This window comes from Monodon monoceros, unplaced genomic scaffold, assembly GCF_005190385.1.
Source record: "Monodon monoceros isolate NGI ecotype Baffin Bay Population unplaced genomic scaffold, NGI_Narwhal_1 Super_Scaffold_22, whole genome shotgun sequence".
In the NCBI taxonomy this organism is placed as follows: Eukaryota; Metazoa; Chordata; class Mammalia; order Artiodactyla; family Monodontidae; genus Monodon; species Monodon monoceros.
The window spans coordinates 92,669,334-92,688,293 of record NW_021703779.1 but is presented as its reverse complement, the minus strand read 5'-3'; the positions used below and the strand labels follow the sequence as shown (position 1 = coordinate 92,688,293).

The 18,960-nt window shown below is 38.6% G+C and overlaps 1 protein-coding gene across 5 annotated transcripts in view; it reads left to right on the top strand.

Annotated features, from left to right (window-relative positions):
- The window catches only part of AMMECR1 (Alport syndrome, mental retardation, midface hypoplasia and elliptocytosis chromosomal region gene 1), a 113,177-nt gene that overhangs the window by 84,543 nt on the left and 9,674 nt on the right, over positions 1-18,960 (top strand). For all 5 annotated transcript variants that reach the window (XR_003796338.1, XR_003796339.1, XR_003796337.1 and 2 more), the window contains exons 3-5: positions 1,780-1,894; positions 15,348-15,438; positions 16,837-16,933. Coding sequence is in view for 2 of the 5 variants with exons in the window: in XM_029240312.1 (XP_029096145.1) it covers positions 1,780-1,894; positions 15,348-15,438; positions 16,837-16,933 (303 nt within the window). In the remaining 3 variants the exon portion in view is untranslated. The remainder of the gene's footprint in view (positions 1-1,779; positions 1,895-15,347; positions 15,439-16,836; positions 16,934-18,960) is intronic.

The window sequence follows — 18,960 nt, the reverse complement described above, 5'->3', positions numbered from 1 at the left end:
TCCCACAGAAATGTACACTTAAAAATGGTTAAAACGGTAATTTTTATGTTATGTATATTACCACAATAAAAATCTATAACCCTAAAAATTATATTTTATGTTATTCTAATGTATAAGGCTCTTTTCCCCTTTTTTGCTTTTCACAAGGAAAACTGAAAGTGTGATTGGCCTTTGGGTTTTTATGCATGGGATTCTTCTGGTCTGTGTTTTAGAACTTCTCTCCTGTGGCAGGTCTGGGGCTGGGGGGACGTTACACACACACCATATATGTCTTTATCTTGGCTTTGAATGAGAACTTGAAAATATTTTTTTAAACTTTATTTGCCAGTTGGAAAATAAAAGAAGCCAAGCCATAGGAAATTTATGTTGTTAAATTATAAAGTAGTGAAGTGCTGTTCTCAGAGTATGAATTATCACAGATTTCCTGATTTCCTGATTTTCTTGGTTAATCTTGGCTCCTCGAATGGGGAAAAACATGTATGCTTTATATATAACATCTCTATCTTTCTGTAAGCATTTTCCTCTGTATAGCAGGATAGAATGAACACCAAAATGTATTGAAAATACTTACAAACATAGGGGTATATTTGTACAGTAGAGTGAGTGAGTTTCTGAATGCAAAGGAAGGGATGGAAAAAAGAAAATCCAACAATGAGGAACTCACTGAAAAAGGAATTATTTCCGAAGGTCATGGAACTTTGTTATGACCCAAGCAGTTTGTAGGCTCTAAGTTTTTAACCTCTTAAGGATTAATCTGTGAAAACATTTTCCATGCCCGGCTCTGCTTTATAGGACATTTGAAGAGCGACAGCGCAAATGCCAGCAGTACCATTAATACAGTGTGTAATCAGAGGTGTGTTTGTTTTCTTGACCAGGAAGTGGTTTCTTTTAAAAGTACAAGGAACACACAGTGCCTGTGTGTGTGTGTGTCTGTGTGTGGTGTGTGGATGTCTTTGTATTTTCTGTCTGTTCTACTGTTGCAGGAAGAATTACGATCTTCCAACGTTTTTGTCCTTTACAGTTGGGTTTTTCTAGAGTTAGGCACTGTGGTACACTACCCTTGATTACAGGGTCCAGTCAGACTTGATGTACTCAGAAATCCATTGATGTGATTAATGGTCTCCTAATCATAATTTTATTTCCTAAGATTAGTGCTATTTCCTGAAGTTTCACAATTTTTGAGTCATATCTTGAATTATCCTTTATAGGGGACTGAAATCCTTGTATTTTTAGTGTGTAATTTGCATGATTATTTTCATTTTCTTTGATTTCTTTTGCTTGAAGAAAATAAAATTTTTATCTTTTTTTGAACTCTTTAGATGCTGTTCTATGGTAACTGGTCAACCTAGTATGAACCTTTTTTTTTTAACAACATGAAATATGTATATATTTTTTCCAACAGTGCTAGATCCAGAAATCTTCCCACAAGTTTCCACTACTCTGGTTTTTATTCTCCTCAAAAGTAAAATAAAACATTGTCAGGTTCTACAAGTAACAGGGAAACATACAAGGAAATAACTGTACAGGAAATATAATTGATCATTCACTTTTTACAACTGAATTGGTCACAGAATTGGCTAGTAAACACAATCTACTGAATGAACAAAAATAACAACTTCTAAAATCTTTGGAGCCTGTGAATACATTTGAAGATTTGGGCACCTTTCTCACCTGAGATTTTATTTTTAATCTCATACCTTTTTCAAATGATTGCCTGCCTTTGAAACTAAGAACTCCCATATCTAGTGATTGCTTTAATATTTGCTTTGTTTTCAACAGCGCCCTTAAAGATAGCCGTTTTCCCCCAATGACAAGGGATGAGCTGCCCCGGCTGTTCTGCTCAGTGTCTCTGCTCACTAACTTCGAAGACGTCTGTGATTATTTGGACTGGGAGGTAAGGCTATAGAGAATTTTTAAAGAAAAATGAAAGTAACTCCTGAGTAATTGTTTAAAAATTAGGCCCAGGAAATAACTCTTTCAGCCCATTTCCTATTGTAATGGAGGTGGAGAGTAACTTGGATAAACCTCACAGCTGATCAATGAAATTGTAAGCAAAGGAGTTTTTCTTTCTTTTTTTTTTTTAAAGGCAAAGTACCCTGTGTTGTTTTAATCCCCCAAACTGAATTTGCTCTTCATTTTTATCCTATTACTTCACTACAGCACCTCATAAAAGCTGTTAACAAGTAGTAGGCAGGACTGATTGGAATTTATTTCTCCTCTTATTTCCATTCCAATGCACTCTGGTGTGACTGCCACCAAGCAGTTAAGGTAGTCAGAGGATACATCACAGAAACAAGGAGCAAAAGGGTTAGGATAATACATCACTTGGGGAAGTCAGCTCATGGATAATAACAGGGTGTTGGTTAACTACAGGTAAACCATGCTAATTCATTCTTGGCTACCTTAATCTGTGTATTTACACACACTAACACGTAAGGGTATATATATCTAGGGTGTCTCTGTGCGTTGGGATTATCAGAGTATCCTATATTGATCATATTTTTGTTCTTCGTTAGTATGTGGGGTTGAGTTGTTAAGGAAGTTCAAAGATTCTCACCACGATTTGTTTTGGCGGTTGGGGGGAGTTAGTTGAGTGTATGTCTATGAAATTTTACACGCAAACATACCCATGTTACCTGACTGCTTACTGTATTCAAGGCATGTGCTACATGTACAAAAGTGTTAAAATTTGGTCCCTGCCATAAACATCTTAGAGTCTAATAGCAGAGAAAAGGAGTATACACAATCACGAAGAAGTAAGTGCTGTAAGAATTAAACAATGGGAATTCAGTGATATACAGGGCATTCTTGTGCATACACATACTCGTAAATGACATGACTGTATCATCATGATATAACATGTTTAATTCTACTGCCTTTTTAGAATGACTGTCCCCCATGATAACTGAGATATTTTGCTTTGTGGACAGACCACTTTCTTGACAGTTAATTTTATTTTTGGCTTTCCCCTCATTCCTTGTGAGACTTTGGACAACTTACTCCATTGCGATTCAGTTTTTCCACACAGAGAAAAAGACATTTATAAAGTTCGTAATATTCATTGAAAAAAATCTCTGTGATATAAACATTGTTGTTATGCCAGAGCTATTTAAAAAAATTCTGCAGAGAGTAGGATGAAAGATTTCCTTTCTGCATTTTGTGGTAGGGTTTTTTGGGAGCATTATTAGAATACGAAAGCATCTTAAGATTTTTTTCTAAAGGAAAAAATAAAATTTGTTGATAGTGTTGATCCTGGGAAAGTTGGAGTGTGTAAAATGTTTTATGGGATTAAAATTTCCTAACTGATTGTTTTCTATAAGTTTTATTGTTCCTATTTGAATTTTTCTTAAAGAGAAGTCCACCGATATTATAGAAATATTCCCAGTACTTTATTTTTAAATGATCCCAAATCATATCCCTTACTTATTAACAAATATTACAGTTTGGGTGGTTCTTTGACTGTTTTAAGGGGACTACTCCCTCTTCTCCAGCTAGAATTTTATTTCTGCTTTCTGAATTGCAGGGTGCTGTGTGTGTATTGGTGGGGATGGGAGTGATAATAACAGAAAAAGCCTGAGACCTAAGGGATGATTGAGCTACAAAAACACTTCTTCCCTTACTTGCAGCCACTGAGTTGGAAGTATGGTTCTGGGGGGAGGGCGTGCATTCGTGTGTGCATAAGTGTGCACGTGTGGCATGTACATGAATGTTTATTGCATAAACGTGTGTGCATGTGTTCTGGGGAAAGTTCTTAAGTAGGTGTGGGTAAGCGCACCATCATCTTCTTTAGCCCACATCAAGTACTGTCTACAGCTAAAATGAACCTTGATATTATTGGGCTTTTATGTTCATGAGACGTATCATCTTTCTGTTGGGAGGGTGGGAGGTAGAACATCTGAGAATTGGTACTGTGTACTCTTTGAGGATGTATTTATCCTCTCTGATCACCATTTGAATTTCTGGAAGATTCTGTATGCTTCTACTTGGTATTGTATATTTAATACATCCCTTAAGGTTTAAATATTGATGTCTATTTAGTGATGCTTTTCTTTTAAAGAAACAACAACAACAAAATGCATATATTTTTGTACTTTTAATATATAAGCATTTGAAAGTGATTTAGGTACTGCTAGAATGGCTATGCTAAGAGGAAAAGACTGTCCTTTTCAGTTAGTTCATCATAGTTTAAAGTGTTTAGCATAAAAGAAATTTGTTCCCAAAGAATAAGGATGAAAATTACATTTTTGAAAAGAACATGATTTGGCCTTTAAAAAAAAATGTACCATAATCAGTGATTGAAAATGGAATGGTATTATTGTAAGAATGATATTATTAGGGTTATCCTTAATAATTCTGAAAAAGCATTGCTACTTTAAACACAGAATGCCAAAGTAGAATTAAAGGCATTTTAAAAAAAGCATATGTCAATAACATTCCACTCCTAGGTATATACCCCAAAGAAATGAAAACAGATGTTGAAACAAAAACTTATACATGAATGTTCATAACAGCACTATTCACAATAGCCAAAAGGTGGAAACAACCCAAATGTCTCTCAACAGATGACTGGATAAACAAAATGCATTATAGCCATACAATTGAGTATTATTCAGCCATAAAAAGAAATGAAGTACTGATACATGCTACAACAGGAATGAGCCTTGAAAACATTATGCTAAGTGAAAAGAGCCAGACACAAAGGCCACATACTGTATGATTCTATTTATATGAAATATCCAGAGTAGGCAAATCCATAAAGATAGACAGCAGATTAGTGGTTGCCAGGGTGAATGGGAAGTGACTGCTTAATGGGTACAGGGTTTCCATTGGGGGTGATGACAATGTTCTGGAACTGGATAGTAGTGATGGTTGTATAACGTTGTGAATGTACTTAATGCCACTGAATTGTACACTTTAAAGTGGTTAAAATGGTAAATTTTATGTTATGTGTATTTTACCACAATAAAAAGGAACATATGCATATATATGTATGTATTTAAACCTACTGTCCATAATAATATAGTAATTCTAAGAAGAAGAAGACTTTAAAAATTCACAAAATATAAAGAAAGAAATGCAAGCCATTTGCGGTCGCACCATTCTGAGATAACCACTGTTAATAGTTTGGAATTATTTCTCTTCTTTTGCTGTGTCTTTGTATCAGTAAAACTGCATATTTGTTTATGTAACTGAGATCATATTAAATTTACAGTCACTATTAAAAAGAGGACTATGGGGAAGTCTTCGTTTATGGTTTACCTTTGTATATAAGTTAATTATTTATATTGTGGATTTCCTTTATGAGGAGTCAGTCTATATTATGAAGGTATACGTTTCACTTTGAGAAATTTCACACTGTCAAATAGGCACACCTTTTCTTCCAAGAATGAACTATCCTTTTCACCATAAGTGTCTCGCTTTAACCGGAAATGCAAGGTGCTATATATGTTTATGCCAGAGGGGGAAACAGGAGATGATTACAGAATTTCAATAGAGAATTTTTAAGTCAGGGATTGGTAATGAGTATGTTTTATATGAGCAGAAGCCTCTAACATAGGGCTTTTCTGGTGGAAGTACAGTTTGAGAGTTGACCCTCACTGGTGCAGCGTGTTACTGCAGTAGAATTCCTAATTAAAGGGACAAAAATGCCCAGATCAATGCAGGGAGAGGGCAAAGTCTAGAAGTCCCCAAGGGTAGAGTTAGGTAACTTCAGCAACAAGAAAGACATCCCTGTGGTCATGAGGATGAGGGACGTGACCAGTGGTAATAGACACCTAATTTTCAAATGACAAGTGAACTGCCACAGGACTGGAAGTTACTCTCCATCCAAGGTTTTTAACTCAGCCTCTTTGGGAGCTGTCTTCTGGTAACATGTCTCTAATTTTATGACGGCAGTTAGTAGGAAAATAGGATCTACGTCAGACTTAGAGGCTAGAACGCTTCTATTTGATAATGTGAAGAATGTTTGATAAGTGGTTTCACAAGTGGATGTAATTAATTTCAAGTCACTGTTGAATTGACAGAATGATCAGTAATGCTTCCTTCTGTTATATTTCCTCAAAGTAGTAATTATACATTTAAAATGAGTATCTGTAGGTAGCCTCTCAAGGAACCTGGGTAGTCATTAAAAACAACAAAGCCAGCCACAAAAGGCTGTAAAGACAAATTGGAACAGCGGTCCCTCCCTTATCATTGCCCGCATCATGATCTACTTATTGCCCTGGTAGGCATGAGAAGAATGAGGAGTGATTGAACTGGGGAAAAAAAATTCATTGCTGATAAGTAGAAATATCTACCTGCAAGACTAAAATGATTGTTAAATGAGGAAAATTGCTCCCCTAGGGAGAAATCTGAAGCGATCTGCCTTGTGTTTGAACACAGAAACTTATCACCATTGTTCTGTGTTCTTCGATCGACAGCACTCTCTTAATTCTGAATGGCAGCATGGCTGACAGACATGGCGCTTTAGAAAGAAAGAAAAGCTCATGCAGCATGTTGGAGTCCTCTAAAATGATACAGAGCCTAGAACTTGTATAGTTACACTATTTGGGAGCCATGTTTCCTTTTAAAGATCTGAAAGAAGATAAAACCAATGACATCACAATCCCTGGAGTTTGACTCGTGGGATGATTCTAGATGTATCATCTACTAGCTGCTCATTTTCAGGGAGATATAAATGAATAAGCTTTTTGTTTGTAGAAGAACTTGTATAGCAAGTATGCTACCAGTGATCCTGTGGGGAACCGATGTAGCAATTTGCTGACAGACGTCAAAATATTTTATAAATTGTAGTCAGGCATCTTTTATCTCTGCTTTAGAGACAAGATCATTTTGAAGGTATGAGGAAGAAATATTTTTTGTATCCTGAAGTAGACCTTCAGATCATATTTCAGTAGATTACTGACATTTTCACAAACCATAAGGTACTTTTTGCTATATCTAGCTCCCCAAATCACTGAGATCTCACCTGTGTATACAGCTGTCACTTGTGGTCCTAAGGCAGACGGTTCCTTTTTAGCACCCAACACTTACATGGAATAAACCCATGCTGGGTGGGGCTGGCCAGCATGATCCTTATGTGATGCCAAAAATCTGTCCCCAGACTATAAAGCTAGACCTCAAGCCCCTAGTCTCACTCTGTCCCTAAAGCACCCAAGCTTGCTGGACTGCTGGTACTCAGAGAGCTGCACTTCACTTTGAAAGCACACCCCTTGAATGATCACAGCTGATTTCTGACGTGGTCAGTTGCAGTTAATAATAGGGCGCTTCTGTAGCAACCTTCGTGAGTAAACAGATGAGATGAATAAATCAGCTGCCATCATTATCTCACATATATTTTAGAAGTTCATGTTCTTTTCACCCTCTCTCCCCACTTAAAGGTTTACCTTTTTCTAGCTCCTCTTAATGTTCCACTGAAAACAGTGTTCCCATTCATACACAGATGGTTAGCATGACTCACAAAGTCACCAAGTGAAATGACTTCTAGCGGTACATGTTCTGTCAACCCCCAGCCCTTGGTTATTTTTTCCCAACTGTGATATACACTATGTTTTGCTTCTCCTCTAACTGAAGATTTCTGCCTTTTTAAAAAAAAATACATAGGCTTCATATATCCAAGAAAATGTTTTTCACAGTATTTTCTCAGGGACCTTGAGGTTGTTGTATAAGATGTCACTATCATTATGATAATTTAGTCTTTGTCCTGATGCTCTACTTTAAATGTTTTTTCAAGTGCTGTGGAACATTGGGAAAGGAATGCTTCACGCTTCCTGGCCATCTAGAAAGAATTTGCTGTGAATCAACAATTCAATGTATCAGAAGCCTAGTGAGGAAGCAAGCCGAACAAAGTAAAGTGACTTCTAGAAGGTGATTTAATGCATAAAAATTTCCATTGGCTATTGATACTCTTAGTGAAATGGGCTGCTGTAGTCCATTCTCAGGCCTCCTCCAGTCGCTTCCTGCTCCCCTCCCAGTGTGTTGTTTGGTGGTGGGAACGTTTTCCTGCTTCTTCCCCCAAATCCATAAACTCTTCCACCCCTTTCCCTAGTAGTTGCATTCCAGCCTACTCTTTCCTGTACAGTTTGACTCTGTGTGTGTATCCCTGGCATTTGATAAAAAGAGTACCGAATTGTGGGAACGAGGGGACTCGGGTTCTCTTCCTAACGGCCACTACCCAGCTTGGTGACCTTTCTGGATCTCCGTTTCCTCACCAGGAAGCTGGAAAAGTTGGACTAGATAATTCCTAAGGTTTCTCTGGATGCTGACACAGTGTGACGCTGTGACTCCCGTTTTAAAAATGGCTTGTTTCGTTTTACTTCCAGGGAATCAATCACTGCTAGCCATTTAGAAGTCATAAGAGGTCCCTAACTTTTAAAATGGCCATTGCCAACTTAAATGTAGGCAACAAAGTGAAAGATAGTCCAGTTTTAAAAATTTTACATTCTAGATTTCTTTTTCACAAAAGGATTTCCTTTAGGAAGAAAAATACTCTATTCTAAACCATATATGCTTCTATTATATTACTGCATCATCCTCTAAGTCAATATTATATGTATAAATCTAAATTAAGCAAACATATTAGGGAGTGATTATTCACTTTACAAATAGATATTTTCCTTTGCAGAAGGACACACTATAGGGTTTCTTTACTGTCCTCCTCATGACTTGAAGATTAATTCATTCACATAAGTTCAACCCATATGGAACTTTTTAGGAACAAATCTCTTTTGTAGACTGAGTGGCACCGTATTGAGTCAGATACTCAATGTACAGTTGTAATGTGTATAAGATTTTTCTCAGTTTCTTATCAGGCAAACATTATTTTTATATTGGGTACATTTGCAAGAGGTGTTTTTCCCTTGGCCTTCGAAAAGCAAACTAAATCACATCTCTGGGTTTTAAGAAAATTCTTTTATTACTTTAGTTTCCTTGTCTGTAAAGTCACCCCCTTCCTCATTCCCTTTTAAAAAGTGGTAGGAATGCACTTTTCTAACTTTTGACAAAAAGCAGGCTTTTTATTTAAAGGTCACCTGTGTTGCCTGAACTTTCCTTGGAAAGCTTCAGGTTGTTCAATTTTTAAGGAATGCTCATTATAATTAGTCATTACAGAGAATAGGTTTTTTCCCTTAATTGCATCCTGAGCTGTCTCTTGTTCCCTGCAAAACCTTAGAGTAAGAGCAGTTTCTTTCACTGCAAATGATACATAAACATGTTTGGCTTCATAGCTTTTCAGAGCACCTCTTCATTAGCCATGCTTTATTTTAAAATCTTAAGCTAATTCTTTCAGAGTTCATGGGGGTGATTATTAGCTGGTCCAGGTATTTTAGAGCTGCATGTATATTAGTTAAAATACAAGTTTTCTGATTGTTGTTCAGTGGCCTTTGTGAAATAAATTGGCAGCTTTATGTTCCTGATAGACAAGATGTCTAAGTCTCCTACATCTCCTACATGAATCAAAATTGGCACTAATTGGTGTTTCGGTAAGCTCTGCAAAAGCCAAGAATTGGTCCATGGAGACCAAACTAATTTCTAAGCTAAAGGTGTCCGATTCGCAGGGATTTCAGAGAAGAGCAGCTTATATGTATTTTGGTCAAGGAGACCTTTGCAGTTGTTTTCACAAAATAACAACAGGGGGAAAAAAAGAAAACGAACCTCAGCTGAGGTAGATGGTGAAGTGGAGTTTCTATAGTAGACTATTTTAAAAGGTTACTTGTGCCCAAGTGATGGTTTTGCAGTCAATTACCCTTTTTGATTTATTTGTGTAGTATTTCTTGTGCTTTTAAGAGCTTCTCACTTGAAGGAGATTTGAAAGCAAGTACAGCTACAGGAACTGGTCAGATAATGGATAAAAACAGCCTAACAATATAGTCCTTGTTGACATCTCATTTGGTTCAAGAGAAGATTATTTTTTAAGTCACGAAGGCAAGAGTTGTCTCTAGGTGGTACTAGGATTACATGTCATCTTTATTTTCTCCTTTATACTTTTCAAAAGGGATTTTTTTTTTTTGGTAATATGCACGTACTATTTTTATAAACAAAAAAAATCCATGTTTATAATTTTTAAGGTTTACAAAGGTAAAAATTACTGAGGAAAAAACCCTGAATTGCAGCAACACTGTTTTTAAAATTTATTATTTGGCCAGATTCTGAAGTGTTAATTGTTAACCATTGTTAATTGTTAAGTGTTAATTGTTAATCAGATGGGCACTTTCAAAACTTCAGACTTACTTCTGAAGTTGATGGGTGGATTAAAGCGATGAGGAATCACAACTTTGAGGATTTGATGGGCAGATCTGGACAATCAATACGTAGTCGACATTATTTTTGTGTGGTCGACATTATCAGGATTGGGGGAAGTGTTTCATTAGGATCTGTGCAAATTGTCATCAGCCTTTATGATGAAAATGCTAATTTTACTTGCTCAAATAAGAACTATTCTTGGTGGAGACCCAAGTTTGGAGTATTTTCTTCTTTCATGTGGAATTTGCTTTCATTGGGAAGAGGAAGAGTCAGTCTGCAGAAGGCTGAGCTGGGGATGGGGCAAAAGGTACCGTGGGGCTATGAGTGAATGAGTTGAAGGTGCTGCGTTATGGGTTTTGTGCTTTCAGGCAAAAATATCACTTGTGGCTTTGTCCTCCTACAAATATTAGAAACACCAGACTCTGGGTCAGACCCATGGGTTGTCCAATGCAGTGTTTGTTTCTGTCCGTGGTACCACAGGCTGTTTTGTGAGAGAGAGCATGTGTGTCTCCTATGATGCCAGCCTCTAGAAGTTAGGGGGTGCCCTCTCCTTAGAAACAGAGTCCTTCCATTCAATTCAATGGAACTGGCATACTGAGCCTGGCAGGTCAGTCTTACATGAATGACCAGCGACTGGCTGCTGTGTTAATTGCAAAGCCTATTTTGCCAAATGATATCAGCAACAAAGCCATGTCAGACAAACGTTTGATTCTTTGACCTCCTGATATTTTTTATTTTATTCAAGGTGAACCCACTGAAAATCAGTGGAGTGAGCTATGGCTATAGCGTTACAGGGAAACCCAACATTTGGTTCTGAAAATGGGGACGAGTGGGACTAACTGTGACATTGCTAAAACAGGATGAACCTGAGGAAGTAAATTGGTTTTATTGGCCAGGATGTGATCAGGGGCAGATTTAGCTTTGAGGGTCAGGACCGTGTAGGTAATTGGGGACCCAAATGGTCCAAGGCTTGCGTGGAGCCTACTCCACTTCACCAGAGCACATTTTATGCTCACTGATGCTTTTAGCCCGATGACTTTTTCATGTTTCAGCGTATCCAGATTGTTGGCTTGCTGATTAGGCTCACAAGTAAAAGCGAGACCCTTTTGTAGTGCGGCTAGTGAATTATAGCACTAACACTTGCCTTATAGACAGGCTAGGGTGTTCTAAACTTTGTGCAGTTGAGCAGAGCATAATATGGACTATGTATTATAATGAGGAGGGAGAGGGCACTTATTTTTAATGTTCCTGCGTTGAGAGTCACTGCATTAGGGGGTAATAGTTTTAAATGAAGCCACATTTCTAACAAGGGACCAGATAACAAGGATAAATGAAATCTGCAGACAGTCTAGAAGCTTCATTTTAGCCATTATTTATAATCTCTTCTCCTACCAAACCTTTTTACTATGTAGCAAAATTGATTAATTTGCGTGTATCTCTTTTCCCTGTGCCCACGTGCTCTCTGATAGAGCAGTGAACAAATAGAGAGATGGACAAGAGAGGAAAGAGGATGAGGCCGAGGCCAGGGGGAGTTGGGGATGCATAATCCCCACACTGAATAATCAACTCCAGAATAATCAAGATATATTTTAGGGTCCTAACATTAATCTTGATATTTAATCATTCTGGGTGATGTTAAAAACAAAAGATTGTATAATAGCATTAATAAAAATCACTTGCTTTGGAAAGGTTCGGAATAAACATGGCTTTCCTTTTAACATGAAATAGGAATCTGTTGAACTGCTCTTAATGTTCGCTCACAGCACACACAGATACAGCTCTGTTTAATTCCATATCCTCTTATCTATAAGTCCTACATTTAATTTGCTACCATTCGAGTTGATTTATAGCTTTGCTTAGCAAAAGTACAGTCTTGATTAAAAGGACATTATCACAGCTGATGGACCTTGAAAGCATTTTTCTCTCCAGACCTTCTAATAATTTTGAAAATGACCTGAAGACTCCGATAAGGCTAGATTTGCGCGTCTCCAGCTTTTGCTCACCTGGCTGTACTTTGGGCAGTGGTGGCTAGGGGTGTTTGGTGACATCGTTTTCCCATATGCTAACTCCTTATCCATCCTGAGAAATGGAAAGTTACTGCGATAGAGTTTTCTAGCAAGTTTGCCTCAAGGAATCCCAGACCCCTGGTTAGCTGACCTCTTATCTAGCTGATCATTGCAGCTAGAGCCTTTGTCTCTTGGGATGCTGCTGGCCTGAAGGATTCTCCAGTCTGTTGAAGGGAGGATTCAATTATTATACACGAGGGTTCCATTTTGGAGTTGCAGCTGTGACAGATGCCTCCCTCCAACAGTACAGAATTAGTTTTGGTGCTCATTTCAGTGGAGATGACTTAATTTGCAAAGCCAGTGATTACCACAAGTTGGCCAGATTGGGTCAGTCTCCACAGCAGGCCATTTTCCACTCTCCTGTTTTGATTGCGCAGTATGACTACTTGGTGGCGTCTGTGGTTCTGGGAGCGAGATGCTGTTGCTCAACAGGTGACAAAAGGCTATATTATACTTTGATTCTGTTCAGAACGTTATTACCATTCTCCTGGTTCCACTAGTTGAAAAAAAAATGAGTCGCTCTGGCTTTGGCTTTATATCTCTGTGGAGTATATTTTTGACCTAAGAAATAAGTTATTTCTCACAAAGGAATCACTTGGATATCACCATACCTACAGTGCAATTTACAGGGGCTTTCGATTGTTCAGAATCGTAGGAACACAGAAAAGAATTAAAAATTGTAAATGTGGTACTAATTCAAAATGGGGGGATTTGGGTAATTTTTTTCATGTCAGATTTGATGGTGGGGCCTTCTCAAAATACAACAGTAAATCAGTTTTATCCATGAGTAATTTTTATTTTGGTCAACATGTCCTTCCAGTTTGGTCTTAACCTCTTCATATGCATATACCTTTATTAAGATATTATTTGCATACCATGCAATTGGTCTTACCTCTTTTCATTTTTAAATTACTAGGCTTCAAAATCTCTGTCACTTTTGTTGAATAGCACAGAATGTACTCCTATGAAGAAAGGATTTATGTCTAAATCACCTCCAATTTGCCTAAATCACTTTTTTTCCCCCAGTACTTAGCCACAGTTTGTCGGAGCTCGACTGATATTAGAGGTTATCTAGTTAACCCGGAATAAAGATCACCTGGGGAGTTATTCTTTTTACAAACTATACTTGCTGAAGTAGGAAACCTGAAATTCTGATACCCTTCGCAGCCCGCACCCCGACCCCATACCAATTAAGCAGCACTGATTGAGTCTAACATTCTCATCTCACAGATAGGGAAACAGTCTTCCTCTCACAGTTTAGATGAGACACCTTAATAAACACCAAAACTCTTTTCAATTTTAACATGACAGATTTTTGATACATTGAGTTGAATTTGCAGAATTCACCTCAGTGAATGATGGGAGCATAAATTATTTATGCCGTATGTTTTTAAAAACAAATTATGAAGGATCTAATATTGTTGAAGGAAAAAATTTCAAAGTCACTGATCAGAAAGTCAGTATACAGAAACTGTTGCAAATTTGTCATTGTCTCCGTAACGTGTCAGGCACTAGGGAGATTAGTAGATGTCCTTTATCCTGGAAATGCCTGATAGCTAAGCACTCATATTTCTTCTCAGCTGTCCATAGTCATTTCCCACAGGGTATGAGAGGCCTTACTGTGTTAGTTTTTAAACAGCTGCCCTGATTGCATTTTCAGCAGAAGGATATTCATAAGAATACTGATATTAGGTAGAAGAAATAGCCACAGAGATAGGCTTTAATAAAAAAAACATCAACTGCTCATAAGATCTGACAGACTCTAATGGATGGATGTGTGAAGACCTGGGGAAAAAATAAAATGGATTTTCCAGAGGACTTCTTATTCCCTGAAAAACTGGGAAATTTCAGGCTAAGCGCAGAAGAAACAAAAGAAGTTTTCATGGACCCCTTTTCCTCTTCTAGACCTTTATTACCTCCATACAGATGAATGGATGTAGCCACCTGCTCTGAAAAGAAGCCCCTTTCTCTGGTAAAAATGTTTACCCTCCTGGACCTTGGACAACCTTAAACCCCACCTGGGAACCCTTGATCTAAAGCAACCATAGATTTGGGAGAGCAGAATGGAGTTGTTACACTTTTGAAATGTCATTTTTGTTATCAGTGTATATAAAGAAGATAAGAACTTTTTGTGATCTTTAGCACTATACACTATCCTGTGTGAGACATGACGGGAAAGGACAGATTCCTTGTGATTGAATGCTAATCAAAGAAAAAGTAGATTACTTTCTTAAAACATTAGCAAGAAATTGCCCACACTTAGGAGACCACCTTTTTTAGGGCACCATCAAAAGTTTGTCTTTCACATAATAAAGTTATAGTGGTCTCTGGGTTAGTATATAAGAAACTGTGTAAAAATGCCCTGCCCCAAAGTCATTTGAAATCTTTATTGCTCTCGGATTTGGCAGCAGTGTTGTAGATAGATATACAGTGAGGGTTTGCCACCTGCGCACTTTAAGCCATAATACATTTTTTTAGAAATGCCGTAATGGGTGACGATGCAGGATCTGATCGCTAGATTTTTTTCAGTCTTATCTGTGTTTGTTTATCTACATATAACTCAAGGTTTCAAAGAGACTAGACAGTTTGGGAAGAGAGTCAGCAGTCCCAGAAGTTTCGAAACTCAATCTGAAATGGTGATTATCCCTGAAAGCAGGATGGTTGCTTGCTATCTCTCTGAAGTCGGTTCCCTTGGTCTAGTTCCTTATTGTCATGAGCCACAATTTGGGGGTGGGGGCAGGACTCTTGCCATCATCGATTGCCTTATTCTACACACAGCCCCAGAATGGTGGTCCTGGTTCCAAACAGAATGGCATAGCCCGGTGCATGCTGGGCACATGCAAAAATCAGTGTTTTCAAGTCTCCATGGCCATCATAATGGCCTTCAATCCTCAAAGTCAGTGTTTCGGAAAGAGAAAACAGATATGCCCTTCCAAAAGCAAGGGGAAGGGAAGAGCTGCATTCTCTGAAAGTTAAATTATAACTTTTTCTTTCTGTTTCTGTGAAGAAGACTGTACTAATAAAACTGCCAATTTCTTTCAGGTGGGTGTACATGGCATTAGAATAGAATTCATCAACGAAAAAGGATCAAAACGCACCGCCACCTACCTACCGGAGGTTGCAAAGGAGCAAGGTCACTGTTGTACTTTATTTCATATGACCTAGTGAAGAATTTAAACAAATAATACATATTGAAATGCGCTATCTGACCTTGCAGTTATATCTGGTAATTGATCGCTGTTAGATCATAAGAAATGACTCTTCCATCGCTGCCACTGCAATGTCTGTATGAAATCGGTGAATTACACAGAAGTTGAATCTCTGCACTGAAGTTTGGCGGCAAAAACATATAAAAGTATACTTTCAAAAAAAGCATAGATTCGTAAAAGTTGGGCTTTATTTTAGGCGATGGTTTGCTATGAATTTTAAGTGCCATTTTCCCATATTCCACTGGGCTGTAGCCTTGTGGCATAAACAAGCCTTTAGTTTGACGATCAGCCACACCGTTCATTGTCAGTATCAAATGTTTCCTTCTTAGGTGGTTGCCATTACTCCTTCTGCTATTATTAAGATTGTAAGTGTCCCATGAAGAAAAGGAGCATTGAGAATACATGAACTATTAGTGTTTTATATGTTCCTAATCAACAAACGTTTTTCGATTTTACAGATATGGCACAAACCTTTATGAACTACCAGTGTAACACAAAATAACGTTTCACTCTGTAGTATCTTGTCCTTTCTAGCCACTACTAAATTATAGTTTCATGTTAGTTGAAATGAATACCTCTTCTTTATCTCATGGAGCTTTTCTTCTCATCAGAAAGCATTGGTAATTTGGTTTTCCCATATCTGTTTCATATAAATATGATATATAACTACAAAATCTAATATCATTAAACCCCCAAATGAGAGCGTTAGTCTTTAAAGCAGCTATCTGCAGATTTATTTGGGTTGCTTTCGAAAATTTCTTAATTCTGTAGTTCCACTGACTCTGTAAAACATACATAAGAGGTCGAGGGCCTCGGGTATGAGTGTGCATCCCGTGTCAGAACCCATAAAAATGCCTTTGAACGCTGCACACAGATGCACTTGATAGCCTGCAGAAGATACGGTTAGAAATGGCGACTACCATGAGTTAGTGTGGGAGTTCTAAGTACTACTGAGTTGGCTCAGTGAGGCTTTTCCTTCCCTTTTAAAGATGTCACCGTTAGAGGAGAGTACAACGTTTGTGGCTTGTTACTGAGACACGACCGAGCAGTTACTGCCCGCCAGCCTCTTAGGCTCCTTGCCTTCGAATGCAGTTGAGGTAAAGAAGCCAATGTTGCTAGCCAGCAGGGATAGCTAGAATTTAAGGTGTCCCGTGGTGTCCCTGCTTCTGTACAGGATGAAATCTTAGCTCTTCTGTGTGACTGTTTTCAGGACCAAAGGGGTCGGTGACAGTGATAGCTGACCTCTACAGTCATTTTGTATTTAACCAAAAGTGCTTGTTACATGTGCTTCACTGGTATTTTATCTGGTCTGCTCTCCACAGGATGGGACCATATTCAGACCATAGACTCCTTACTGAGGAAAGGAGGATACAAAGCTCCGATTACTAATGAATTCAGGAAAACCATAAAACTGACCAGGTACAGAAGGCATTTCCTAGCGCAAGGCTGACCAGTACATTTTGATGCGTATACCTGTAACCTTTTGATTTCTTTGGTCTCTCTAACTATACTTGCTTCTCCTTTCTGAAACAGAGTGGAAATGAATGGCAGGGCTGTACTGAGGGTGAATACAATGAACTCTGCTTGGCAGTAAAGCCCATATGATGTATGAGCCCATCCTTCGCATCATAGCTCTGTGGGCTTACTCTGGCTTTGTTAAAGAAAGCCCTCTGAGCCTTTAGAGTACATTATTGAAGAAAGTTGCCTGAATTAGAAATTGGCCAGCTTTTGACATTGCTTAGCAGAACCCCAGGATCCTGATAAGCAGTCCTCAAATTTGAATTTCACCTTAGAATTTTGGCAGTGATAGAAAGCTTGCTGAAAAGCACAACTGACAAATGCTAAATGTATTTCTGCATGGGCTCATAGGGGTACTTATTTAAAAAGGAAAATATCAAACGTTTTGGGAAAATGAGTTGCTGTTTCCATTTCTTTTAATTCCGCAAAACCACAATGAATGCCTATAGTCTAAAAATGGACTATTCTCAGCTCTGAGGAGTTACAAATTTGAAAATGCCTGCATTGCTGCTCTCTCTGAGTTCATATTCTAGGAGAATAGAAGGGCGTGTACAAAAATAATTATTAATATACAGCAGAATGGGATAGATGATATGAGATCATAGAGTAGGGAAAGAGGAATTCCAGGAGGGGGTTGAGGATAACAGAAAATTTCAAAGAGGAGGTAGATGTGAGGCTGGGCTTGAAGAATGAGTAGAATATTTGACAGGTGGAGAGTGGGGGAGCAAAGGGATTAACTTAAACAGAACTTGGTGAGTCAAGGCATGTAGGTGGCGAAGTATGGGGCAAGTTCTAAGGAATCTTCTCAATGTCTGATTTGGTTGGTCTCTCAGTGTACATAGAGAAGGTGGTCACTGGGGAAAATATGGCCCAGAAGGTAGAGCGTAAGAAGTTTAAACCTGATGCTATAGTCAATTGGTAGCCATTGAAGGGTTCTGAACAGATGGATTTGGGGAAGTGTAAGATTAGAATTGGAAACAGGAAAAATAATTAGGAGACACTGTTATTATCTAAGAATCTGTGGCAGCAATCCAAAGAAGGTGAAATGGGAGCCTTAACACGAGCTGTGGCAGTGGGATGGGAAGAAAGGAAGGAAAAAAAATATTGTGGGGAAAATGAAAGGACTTAGTCATCATTCGGAAGTAGGGAAGAGGAGCCAGTCAAGGCTTTCATCTCAATAAAAGGGACCAAGGCAGTCCCTTTCACCAAGAGAGGGACCACGTTGGGGAGAGTTACGTTAACGTATTGATTCTGGATTTGAAGTGCTTCCTAGGCTATCTGTATAGAAACGTCCAATAGGTCACCGAAAATGTACGTGTGTAGAGCTCATGGCTAGAGATGGTGATTTGGGATCATCTGTAAAGAGGACATAGTTGAAGCTGTGAGGCAAGAGTTCACTGAGCTGGGACAGAGCGTAGGGGCAGAAGAACTGAAGGTAGAAATGTAGGAAACTCCTACAAGGCGAGGGTAGGATGAGTAGTCAGAGAGATAGGGAGCAGTCCGAGAGGCAGGGGGAGAACCAAGGGAGTATGGAGTTGTGGAACACAAGGCACAAAAGAGCTTCCAAAAGGGAGTGCTGCGCGGTATCCTAATGGAGAGGCCAGGCATGATGAGGGGTGGCTTCTGAAAGAGCAGTTTCTGCGGAAGCGTGGCAGTAGAAGCCAAGAGGCACAGGGCCGAGGAGCGGTGTGAGATGAGGTAGAAAATACACGTTACTCTTCTGAGAAGTGTGCCAATGAAAAGAAACCTGAAGATGGGGGGAAAGAGGATTGAGATACCACGATCAAGACAAGTGTTTTGTTGCTACTGTTTTCCCTTAACGGCAAGACCTGAGACATGTGGACAGAAGGAAAGGAATGGTTAAAGAGGAAGCAACGGAAGATCCCGGAAGAAAAAGTAGTCAAGTGAATGAAATGCATACATGACAG